We start from the raw sequence: 12,013 nt of genomic DNA on the forward strand, positions 1-12,013 counted from the left end.
TGACAGAGTCATCCAAATCCAGTAGTGGGACCCGACCGACACCTGTACTTTCACCATATTTTCGCGCCATGTGTAACTACATACATCGAAGTTGAATTGGGCCCAACTTGATTGCTTACAAACGATATCCCAATGGGTTTTAAAGCAATCTCATGCAGCAAACTGGCTCAAATCTTACGCCCGACCCATACAATTGCTGGAGTTAATGAATCCACATGCTAACTTTGAGATGATTCCCGTGCACGCTCTTCGATTATTCTATGTGAAAATGTGTTTGCTTCATGAGAAACTTGAAACAGTTAAAGTTAGATTCCAGGCTTCGAGCTACGTTTTTGGTGTAATGCTTCACAATGTCACGTTGGTACCATCTTTTCCTTTGATTCCAAGATATTTTGTTCAGTTAACCGAATCTTGAATTTGGGTACTATGGCGAAGAAAAGGGAAGGGCAGGAGGACATCCTATTTGCCACTGCCAATGCACCAAGCTAATCTGGGGTTACTGCTGGGGGCTTGACCATGGCTTTTGAGAATTAAGCCAGAGGTTACTAATTTTTATTAAGGTGGGATTATGGCTTGCTGATTGCTGTCCAGTACACATCTCAGGGATTGTTCAATGTTTCTCTCAGTTCCGGCGGATACTCTACTTTTCTTGTTCTCCATGGAAAGAATCCGAATTTATGAAGAAAAGAAAGGCGGCAAAAGAAGAATAAAGAAAAATGTAATGACAAAAGAAGCTTTTAGTCCAAAACTCACAGCTCATATCTAATCTCCCCTCGTATTTGTTACTAATCTCCGTGCCTGGTCCTACTTTATTCGTATTCCTCCTCTCCAGAGTTCATAAAAGCTTGCCATTATAAAGGGGGGGCTTTCACTGAGATTTCTCCTGCCTCCTCTGCAATCATATTCATTGGTGCTCCATACGAAAATTTTACGACAGGCATGGCCGCCAAAAACGTTGGGTTTGTGATTTGTCTCTTGATCATGGCTATGGACATCACAGCTGGAATACTTGGCATTCAAGCCGAAATAGCTGAAAACAAGGTATGAATTAGAATCAAATAGAATTTCAGCCATGTTAAGTTCTTCTTAATGATATATGGTTCTGCTAAACAGGTGAAGCATTTGAGGATGTGGATTTTTGAGTGCAGAGACCCCAGCTTTCAAGCTTTCAAGCTAGGATTGGCGGCAGCAGTACTTCTCGGACTTGCCCATGTCATTGGTAACATGCTTGCTGGTTGCGTATGCATTTGGACCAAGGAAGACTTGGACAGAGCATCAGCTAACAAACAATTGGCCGTGGCTTCCCTCATTTTCTCGTGGTATGTCTTCTGATATCCCTCCATCTCCCTCTAGGCCTAGTTTCTGCGCTTTTCCATGAAGAATAAATAGACTGCTCATATTCTACTTACATTAGAATCAGAAAGTAATGAATATCTTAGGCGAAATACATGTCCAGGACTTGCCCACCCTCGCATAACAATTTGACTAATGCAATGTTTCCAGGCCACCATGAAGTTATTATGCAGATTTAACTTTCATCAAACTTGTCAATCTCTTGACTAAGAAACTCTTCTCGATTATCAGGATACCCCAATCCATATACAAAACCTTGTACTACCAAAGCTCGCCAGATTTATAAGTCATGCTTCATTTTATGGTGAAGAAACATATATCTGGAATCTATACTGACTTTTTACGAGGGTGACGATCAAAACAGGATAATATTAGCAGTTGGATTCTCAATGCTGATCATAGGGACACTGTCGAACTCCAAGTCAAGGAAAACATGTGGCATATCCCACCATCGGCTTTTCTCCATTGGAGGAATTCTGTGTTTCATTCATGGGCTTTTCACCGTTGCTTACTACGTATCAGCCACCGCTGCAGCCCGAGAAGAGAGAACAAACCGTCCTCGAGCCAATGCCTAATTTTACCTTATGCTACTTTTCCAAGCTATGCAACAAAGTCAGCATTCAGATTTTAATTATTTATTATTATTATTTTGGATTTATCCAAGTTTCTTAGCAGTAGAAACAGAACTGAAGAAACCGGAATGTGTCAATAAGAAATTGATTCAGAACATCAACTGTAGCCATTGCCAATCTTCACAAATTCCCCAAAACTAATCCTCTAAAAAAACAAAAGAAAACCTAGAAAGAAAAATACAAAATTTTTCACAAATTGACATCAAAATGAGCCTAACTAATCATCAGCAGCAGGGCCGCCGGCCTTGGAGCCAGTACCAGTCTTTTTAGGCAACAACATGTTATGAATATTAGGCAAAACACCACCATTTGCTATGGTAACAGTTCCAAGCAACCTGCTAAGCTCCTCATCGTTCCTAACTGCTAACTGAATGTGCCTTGGAACTATCCTCGTCCTCTTGTTGTCTCTCGCAGCATTACCAGCCAATTCCAAAACCTGTAAAATCACAGAATAACAAATTACAAATCAAACACCACCCCAGATTAAAACCCAACAAAAGGAAAAAAAAGGGGTTTAATCGTAGCGGATTAGTTACCTCAGCGGCGAGGTATTCAAGGACTGCGGCAAGGTAAACAGGGGCACCAGCGCCGACGCGCTCGGCGTACTTTCCAGCTTTCAAGAAACGGGCGATACGACCAACAGGGAACTGGAGACCAGCCTTTTGGCTTCTCGATTGGCCCATTTTCTTAGCTCCTGCTCCGATTGCCTTCCCTCTTCCTGCCATTTTTTCTTTTGTTAAACTCTGTTAGTATTCGAGAACAGAGAAGTTTGAGATTTGTGAGTTTCTGAAAGTAAAGATCCGGAAGGAGGCGGTTTTGGAAGATGTTTCTATTTGGGAGGGTTTGGCGATCTTGCGATTTATATAGTTGGTGGATAAGGGTGTGAGAGCCAATGAGAGGAAGTCACGCGGATCGTCATGTATGGCCGTTGATTGTACTTCTTGATGGACGGTTGACGATGGGGCCTGTGTTTCCCCATTGATAGGGGATATTAAAGGATGGGTGAAACGGAAGTATGGCCCTGGCCCAGCCGCCACCGCCACGTTTGAAAATTTTGGACAGCTTACCACAAAGTCCAATCTTTGGGCTGATATATCTGGATTTTTCAATTATTTTTAATATATATTATTACCGTTCCTATTTAATCCATTTTTAAAGTGAATCAAATATTATTAACTCATTAATAAAATAAATCTAATTTTTTTATAAATATTAAAAAATAAATTATTTATAAATTTAAAAAATATTTATTTTAAAATACTTTTTAATTTTTATTTTTATAATTTATGAAGTGATAATTTATGATTAGCTCATAATATATACATACTATACACGGATAATACTCAATTATAAATCTTATTTATTAGAACTAATTATGTTTTAAGCTTACCTACCTATTTAAAATTTGCTGAATTTCTACGTGGTCCTCTTTCTTGACTTATATTAGAACTAATTATATTTCTACGTGCACAATGAAAAGATCAAATAAATTTTTATCATTAATGATTAATTAATTATTATTAATAAAAAATATCATTTATTATTTTATATTTACGTGACACTACATGACATTAATGTGAAATGTAAAAAATGCTACATGATTATATTATCATATTAAATTAACATGTCATGTCATTATCAGTTATTATATATATTAGTATGTCATATCATCATCAATTATAATATTTTAACATACCACATTAGCGTCATATTGTATAAAATGACAAATAATATTTTGATTAAGTTAATTATTAATTATAAGGACTTATTTGAATTAAAATAAAAATATAAAAATTTATTTGATTCAAAATAAAAATATAAAAACTTATTTAAATGCAATAAAACTATAAAAGTTGATTCAAATTTTTTTAAAAAATAATTTGGAGATTTTACTTAATATTATACTTTTAATTATTAGTTGCTTAAATTGATGGGCTGTTGTTTTCTGTTTTTTCCTGGAAGTAAATATCTTTTGGGTGAGGTGACGGCAAATGCTTCACAAATTAACAAGTTTCAATTTCGTTAAAAGATTCCCTTTGGATAGGATAGAAACCACGTGTCTCTACAAAACGATGAACAAGGCTTACATATCAAAATACAACAAATTCCCTTAGCCAAGCTTGGCGAGGACATCGTTCAGAGTAGATACAGTCTGAGCATAGTACTTCTCTGCTTCAGGGGTGCTCTTGATCTTGGCTGCATGGTCCAGCTGCAAGAAGATATGATAATAAGAACAGAAACCCATACCAGAACCATTTTCCATTAAATGATACTGGAAGACTTAATGACTCTGTGTGTGTGGCAATTGAGTTCCAAAACTTACGTTGCTGATGGTGTCGAAGAGCTTCCCAGTGAGTTCCTGGAGAGACTTCTTCTCAGCTTTGGACTTTGCAGATATGACAGTGTTAAGGTCATAGCGGAGATACGAAGCCGTGAGACGGAGATCATTCTGGACATAGGGCCAGGCCTTTTTGTCGATCAAACTCTTGACACCAACAATATCCTTGGCTGACTCCTTTGCCCTCGCAACTGCCTGAGCCGGACTAAGTGGTTGGATGTAGAACCTGTTTTTGTATGGCAGGTCAAGGTCTCTTGGCTCATCAGAGTTTAGAGTTCCAGCTGCCAACATGCAAATTCGGCCATCAAAATTACTGAACTGTAGTAAATAACGATTCCATTTTCAACCTACAGTTTCAGTTTTTCATGTTCGTGTATGGACCATGGCCTACAAAGAAATGTTTGATCAAATTTGGGAAACTACATTGGTGGTCAACAGTCAACCCCCCTACCAGTTTATCAGAGATTGTTTCTGAATGACTTCTTTTAGAAACTATGGACGAATTTCCTTAACGCAAAATCACAATTTGAGTCCAATTGACAACCATCACAAAAAACCTTGTCTGTAGAACAAGGTTATACAGAACAGCGCTCATTCACAAATTTCATCATGATTTTATGTGCCTTTCTTTACTATCTCGAAGCAAAGAACAGCGCTCATTCACAAATTTAACCAAACTATCATGTCTGTAGAAATTGAAAGAATTGATGACTTACGCAGTCCACCAGAGGGTGGGGGAGGTGGGCCAACCTTGATGGTTCTGGCATCGGCAAGCACAGCTTGAACAAAGGAGCCTGTGGCCAAACTAGCAGCAACAAGACCCAGCACGGCTCTGCGTCCAGTTTCAGGCTCGGTTGGTGCCTGTTGTGCCCTGACCGTGAAACCGGGCCTAGCCACAGCCACTCTAGAGTTGCCAGCAATGTTCAAGCGGGTTTGCCCGCTGAGTTGGAGGCTACCTTCGAGCACAGCCTGTGAGGAGCCACGTAAGCCAGCCATCGATGCCATTGCTTGTGCCATCTCCGCAACCAGTTAGTGTTTTCAATGTGACTGAGCTAAGCGTAGAAAATGTGAGATTAAAATTTTTTTTTTGGGAGTGTTGGACTGATGGTGTTGTTCAGGTTTGTTCAATTTTTGTTTTCTGTGATGTAGATTGGTTTGGGGCAGACACCTTATCTGCCATTTTCTATTTTGGATAACTTGGATATGGCCTTCACCAATTGTTCTTAGACATGTGGTGGTTGACGATTTTGGCATTTGACATGTTGGATTGGGTTTCATGGTGGCCTGCTTGTGTTTTGACACGTGGACTCTGCGAAGATTTTGATACAAGGCTGTCAGCCTTCAACGAGTGCCACTAAATCTCTCTAACTTGGATTGGTATTTGGCATGTATACCAGCTTGCTATTTGCTCTTTGGGAGGGCTTTGATTTAAGATTTGATAAAAGAATGTTGTTTAGTATGTATTTTAAGACTGTAAATGTTCTATTTATTTTGGTTATATGAAATTGTTACTAATTTATTAATTTTTTAATATTATATGAAATTGTTTTGTAATAATCATACGGTTATTTGGGAAGTAATGTGAGTGATTAGTATTATAGATTTATATTTTCAACTCAAAAAATATATTTGTTATGTGAAAAAAAAAATTATTTATAAAATCAAGATCTATCTCATTTTTTGCTGATATAGCATAGCTGATGTTTTATTCCATTCAATTGTGCAATATCTTCATTGCAATGGTTCTTTTGCTCATAAAAAATAAAAACCTATTTTGATTTGAGTCTATTTCGGCCTTGATATCTCTTATGACGATTTTGTCACGAGTATGTATTTTTAATGTAAAATACATACTTGTTTAGTAGAGAAAGATTCTCACTTATAAGCTTAAAATTTATCAATCTCTTACTGATTTACGATCCATGATAATTAAAATGAGTAGAATAATTATATCTATGTGAGTAATAAAAATAACTTGAAACAAATGACATGATTTAAAGATTAATTTCACTTTTGAGATATTTTATAAAATTTGACTTGGTTGTTCTTTTCATAACTTTTCTTTAAATTACGAGTATTTTTTACCTTATTTTATTCTTAAAAAAAAGAGAAAGAATTTCATTTAATTGGTATTTACTAATAAAGAAATGAAAAGGAAATGTCGATTCATAATCAAAGGCTTAATATTTTGAATTATTGAAGTCCGATCCATCTGCATTTGGGTCGAGCGGGTTGAGGTTAAAGATCTAAACAACCCGACCCAGTTGGGCCCAAACATATTGTGTACCGTTAATTGTTTTTTTTTTTTAATTTCATAGGAGAGCCCGCCAGATCAAATTTCAAATCTATTCAAAAATCCACTACCCAGGCTCCCCCCCAATTTCACAACCCTCTCTCTCTTCTCACTCGCTTTCCTTTCCCAAACCCTAACGTTCCAATTTGTTACCCGATATCAAATAAAAAAATCCAGATCTTGAAGTCCATTTTCTCACATATCAACGGCCAAGATCCAACCCTGCTCCGGCCATATCAACACTACAGCATCAGCTTCGACTGAGTTTCAAAATATGGCTTCCCGCAACCAGAACCGACCTCCTCGCAGCCCCTCCACTGTAAGCAATTTAATTTTCTCATTTTTATTTGTGATTTCTAGATCTGTTTTTTTTTTTCTTTTTAACTTAATACTGTTCTTATTATTAATTTTAGAGGAAGGAAATTGGAGATGAAAATCCGTTAGATAAACGAAGAAGGGTTGGAGCAGTAGGAAGAGGAGTGGGACTCACAGGAACCGGGCGAACCCGACAAGCTTTTGCCGTTGTTAACAACCGGCAAGACGTTACAACCGCCTCCAATGCCGATGCTGGAAACGCTGAGGAATGCCCTAATCATGAGTTCACCAAGGAAGAAGTCGAAGCGTTATTGAACGAGAAGCCGAAAGCAAAAAAGTTCGATCTCAGGGTAAAATTATTATCGTTTTTGTTTTTTGTTTATAAATTTTAATTTCGTAAATTTGTTTTTTAGTATAATTGTTCTCGTTGGTGATTGATTGGTGTAGGCTAAATATGAACACGCGGCGGATCATAATAAAAGGCTTAAGCTTTGTGTGAAATGGTTTCAACAATGTGATGAGAGTCATGTGCTTGATAAAGAGAAGCTTAAGAATTCATTGGAATCTGCTGAGAAAAAATGCATGGATACAGGTAAATTCTTACTGCTTTTGGAAATTGAGTTTGAATTATTGTTTGATTTTGTTAATTAACTTCTGTGTTCCGCAGAGTTGGAGAAGAAAAAGAAGGAGGAAGAATTGAATGCGGTTATTTCACAGTTAAGTGACAATAACGCGTCATTACAGGAGAAGCTTTCCAAGGAAGTGTCTGAAAAGTTGGTAAGATCGTAATCTTAAAAATCTGTCGGGCATATCTGTTTTTCTCTAATGTTTTAGTTATATGTTTGTCTGGTTTTAATTACTAGGACGCTATTGACCGCCATAGAAATGAAAATGAAGCTAGGGTTGCTGCTGAAAAGTCGGTAGCTTCTCTGACAGAGGAGCTTGAAAAAGCTCAGCAGGATATAGCAGCTGCTAATGAGAGGGTAATATTTATATTTATTGATTATTGATGTATTTGCTTTATTTTTTTAACAAAATTGATGCTATTATTAAATTAGTGTTTACTTTGCAGGCTTATATTTTGTTGAATTTTGCAGGCTGCCTCCCTTGACAATACACATAAGCGATTACAAGAGTATATCCTGAGTCTTCAACAGTACAATTCCAAATTAATCACTGACCTTGAAGCAGTCCGGGAGTCACTCAAACGAGTAGAAAAGGAGAAACTGACAATAGTGGAGAATCTTAGCACTTTAAGGGGCCACTGCAGTTCACTGCAAGAACAATTAACCTTGTCAAGAGTAAGTTTTTATGTCAGCTGTTCTAGAATTTTTCTCTGTTAGCTTATCCTGTTATTTCTTTTGTTTTTTTCCTGTGCATAATGTGTTTCAAGTAATTAAATGCAGTTTGGTGATCTTCTTCTGTTGGGGTTGGATTTAATCTTTTGCAATAATATGGTTGAGACAGATTTTTCATGATGACATGTTTTGAACTGACAAACATTTTTTTGGGGTATTTTGTGCACCTTTCCTGTTTTTCTTGCTAAACTTAAGTGATGCAACCCTGGTTGTTATAAACATGCGTTAACACTTCACACATGGAGACAACAAATATGAAGCATAGTAGATTTTGAATCTTTTGTATCTTATTGTTCTTAGGCGTCACAAGATGATGCTGTTAATCAAAAGGAAACATTAGTAAATGAAGTCAAATGCCTACGAGGGGAACTGCAACAAGTGAGGGATGATCGTGATCGTCAGGTGTCACAAGTGCAGGCCTTATCTGCTGAAATTGTGAAGTTCAAAGAAAGTACTGGGAAGTCATTTGCAGAGTTAGATAACTTGACAATGAAATCAAAGTCCTTGGAGGTTGGTTGGTTTTATTTCTTGGAAGTGGTGAAATCCTTTTCTGCTAGCTTTCCTACATCCTAGGTTTCTTTTGCAGGAGACATGCTCTTCTCAGAGGGAGCAAATGAGAATACTGGAGCTTCAGCTTGCTGCTGCTAATGAGAAATTAAAGGTACCAATGACATTGCTTAAAATGTAGACAGAGTTGCTTGCGTCATATCTTGTTTTGCAAAAAATATCATCAGTCTAGTTCTTGATGTCACAGCTTGTTCTTTTTTTTACCTTATCTCTAGATGGCCGATTTATCAGCTTCAGAAACACGGATGGAATATTTAGAACAAAAAAGCACCATGCAAGAACTACAAGATCGATTGGCAGATATGGAACATAAACTTATTGAAGGAGAGAATTTAAGGAAAAAGTTGCACAATACTATTCTGGTACTGCTGCTTCATCACCCTTTATTTGCTACTTGAAATTCTGTAATGATACTAAGTAATCTTTAATTGCAGGAACTAAAAGGAAACATTCGAGTATTTTGTCGTGTACGTCCTCTACTACCGGATGATGGTGCAGCAACAGAAGGTGCAGTCGTCTCTTATCCTACATCAACGGAATCTCTTGGCCGTGGCATTGACTTGATACAAAGTGGTAAGAACATATACGTTTTCTTTCTTTGTTATTCAATTTCTGTTTAAAATCAAATACAAGAAATCTTACTAATTACTTTTATAATCTTTTAACTGTCAACAGGACAAAAATATCCTTTCACATTTGACAAGGTTTTCAATCATGAAGCTTCACAGCGAGATGTTTTTGTGGAGATATCCCAGTTGGTACAGAGTGCCCTTGATGGATATAAGGTGATTTTGCAATTCTATCCTTTAGTTTTTGCAAGTTTAAGCAAGTCATTTTACTGCATTAGAACTGTAATCTACGGTGGGTAATGATCTTTTGTTTCAAAGTTGAGGAACATCTGAGTTTAAAGCTAATTGATTTCTTGTGCATATGACTTTTCTTCTTTGAAGCTGAATTCTACAACGTCTATGATGTTAGTTCAGTTATAAAATCTGTTGTAGTTGTCTACGATTGCTATCTGATCTGCATTATTTTCCCTTTGATACAAAGGAAATATGCATTCATAGATTGTTGGTTGGTTGTTTTGTTTGGCAGGTTTGCATATTTGCTTATGGACAGACAGGTTCAGGTAAGACTTACACCATGATGGGAAGGCCAGAAGCCCCAGAACAAAAAGGTTTGATACCGCGTTCATTGGAACAGATATTCCAAATTAGTCAGTCACTGCAAGCACAGGGATGGAAATACAAAATGCAGGTAATTCATTTGGAATCCTGATTTTCACTTATTACATTGACTAATCATGGTTTTAACCATCTCTTTATAAAATTTTTAGGCTTCAATGTTGGAAATATACAATGAAACCATACGTGATTTGTTATCAACCAATCGATCAATTTGTTCAGATCCAACACGCCCAGAAAGTGCAGTTTCTGGAAAGCAGTACACCATTAAACATGATGCAAATGGCAATACACATGTCAGTGACCTGACCATTGTTGATGTTAGTAGCATAGCTGAGATTTCCTCACTTTTACGCCAGGCTGCTCAAAGCAGGTAAAATTGCTTAGAGTTTTGGTGATTATTGCCATAATATTTGTGTAGGTTATGTCTTGCGTTTTGCGTCTACCCTAGTTGGAATATGTTTCTACAAAGTTATGTTGGAATTAAAATTGTGCCTGAAATTATTTCCCAATTGAATGATTTTGGATGGCAAGAATTAGTTCCATTTAAGCTACATGATGTTACAAACAATCAATTGTTTAAATTATAAAACTTGAAGCAAAAACAAGAAAAGATTGTCTCTAATATTTAATGCATTATGTGAGAATTGTTGTCAATGACCATGTAATGGTACAATTTGGATGTTCAAGGGGGTTATGGTTTTCTGCTCTGCAGGTCTGTGGGCAGGACGCATATGAATGAGCAATCGTCCAGAAGTCACATGGTTTTCACACTAAGGATATCAGGGGTGAACGAGGTCAAGATCCTTCCTTCGATTGCCTTCAAATTGAATCTCTTCATAAGCCCTCTTTCCTCTGTAACACTGACATTTCTTTTCCTTTTCTTCTGTTAGGGCACGGAGCAACAAGTGCAGGGTGTCTTGAACCTCATTGATCTTGCAGGAAGTGAGCGACTGTCAAGGAGTGGTGCCACTGGAGATCGGTTGAAGGAGACTCAGGTGATTAAAGTACCACTGTACTTGTCTGTTCCATAAATTGTTCTTATGATTATACTGACCTCTTTCCATACAAACCAGGCCATCAACAAGAGCTTATCATCATTGAGTGATGTCATATTTGCCTTGGCAAAGAAGGAGGATCATGTGCCTTTTAGGAATTCCAAGCTGACATATCTTCTCCAGGTAAAATGCTCTTGAAGAAGTTATCATCTTTATTTCCATCCATGACCAGCCTCCGAGGATTTCCTTCTGAAATATATTTCCCTCCATAAACAGCCTTGTCTCGGTGGAGATTCGAAAACCCTTATGTTTGTGAACGTATCGCCGGACCCTTCCTCCGTGGGCGAGTCGCTGTGCTCTCTCCGCTTTGCTGCAAGAGTAAACGCATGCGAAATCGGAGTTCCCCGCCGTCAGATGACCTTGCGACCAGCCGATTCCCGGTTGAGCTGTGGCTAGAAACTATCTCTTATCAAACATTCATTCTTTTTATACAACAGAAGTAACTATATTTAGTAATCGAAGGAAGTTGTAATGAGTGTAATGAAATGACGTATGCCTTGGGGGGGTTTGTATCATCAACTTGTAGAGGTTCTGCTTGAGCTTACTACTAATCTGTATTCTTAGATTTATGCTGTGTTTCTGATTGGTTTTATGACTTATGACAAAAGGTAATCTCTTTCCATTGTTGTATGGTAAAAGTTCATCATTTGATGAATACAGAAACAGAGGAATTCTATGTGACATTTGGTGGGCGCCCGTCGTTTTGAGGTCGACGACAGAACCAAATATCCCATTAGCAATAGAATTCTGGGTTGAGAAGTGGAGAGGGAAGGCGACAATTTTTTCTTTTTTACGTGAAAGGGAATAATTTTGGGAGATATTGACGTGGGAGAAAACAAAATAAAGCAGATAAGTATGCAAAAATAGGAATTAATAAAGGTAGAAGATGACAAAAAACAATACATCTGCTCTGGT

At 37.4% G+C, this 12,013-nt stretch overlaps 4 protein-coding genes across 4 annotated transcripts; 2 read left to right on the top strand and 2 right to left on the bottom strand.

Moving 5' to 3' along the window:
* On the top strand, nt 89-1,984 carry LOC18597038. The gene is made up of 3 exons (XM_007025850.2): nt 89-1,041; nt 1,114-1,319; nt 1,718-1,984. Exons 1-3 carry the CDS (start codon nt 940-942, stop codon nt 1,926-1,928), a joined length of 519 nt encoding a protein of 172 aa, XP_007025912.1. The 5' UTR covers nt 89-939; the 3' UTR covers nt 1,929-1,984.
* LOC18597039 (probable histone H2A.3) lies at nt 2,041-2,839 on the bottom strand. The gene is made up of 2 exons (XM_007025851.2): nt 2,522-2,839; nt 2,041-2,421 (listed from the first exon to the last, which is right to left on the bottom strand). Exons 1-2 carry the CDS (start codon nt 2,708-2,710, stop codon nt 2,203-2,205), a joined length of 408 nt encoding a protein of 135 aa, XP_007025913.2. The 5' UTR covers nt 2,711-2,839; the 3' UTR covers nt 2,041-2,202.
* On the bottom strand, nt 3,981-5,502 carry LOC18597040 (oxygen-evolving enhancer protein 3-2, chloroplastic). The gene is made up of 3 exons (XM_007025852.2): nt 5,040-5,502; nt 4,309-4,604; nt 3,981-4,194 (listed from the first exon to the last, which is right to left on the bottom strand). The coding sequence occupies exons 1-3, from the start codon at nt 5,338-5,340 to the stop codon at nt 4,096-4,098; spliced, it is 696 nt and encodes a 231-aa protein (XP_007025914.1). The 5' UTR covers nt 5,341-5,502; the 3' UTR covers nt 3,981-4,095.
* On the top strand, nt 6,684-11,728 carry LOC18597041 (kinesin-1). The gene is made up of 17 exons (XM_007025853.2): nt 6,684-6,935; nt 7,030-7,281; nt 7,379-7,523; nt 7,599-7,708; nt 7,795-7,914; nt 8,029-8,232; nt 8,590-8,799; nt 8,876-8,950; nt 9,072-9,218; nt 9,291-9,429; nt 9,532-9,641; nt 9,952-10,113; nt 10,193-10,413; nt 10,756-10,837; nt 10,934-11,038; nt 11,117-11,221; nt 11,315-11,728. Exons 1-17 carry the CDS (start codon nt 6,891-6,893, stop codon nt 11,492-11,494), a joined length of 2,412 nt encoding a protein of 803 aa, XP_007025915.1. The 5' UTR covers nt 6,684-6,890; the 3' UTR covers nt 11,495-11,728.

This window comes from Theobroma cacao, chromosome 6 (genome assembly GCF_000208745.1).
Source record: "Theobroma cacao cultivar B97-61/B2 chromosome 6, Criollo_cocoa_genome_V2, whole genome shotgun sequence".
In the NCBI taxonomy this organism is placed as follows: domain Eukaryota; kingdom Viridiplantae; phylum Streptophyta; class Magnoliopsida; order Malvales; family Malvaceae; genus Theobroma; species Theobroma cacao.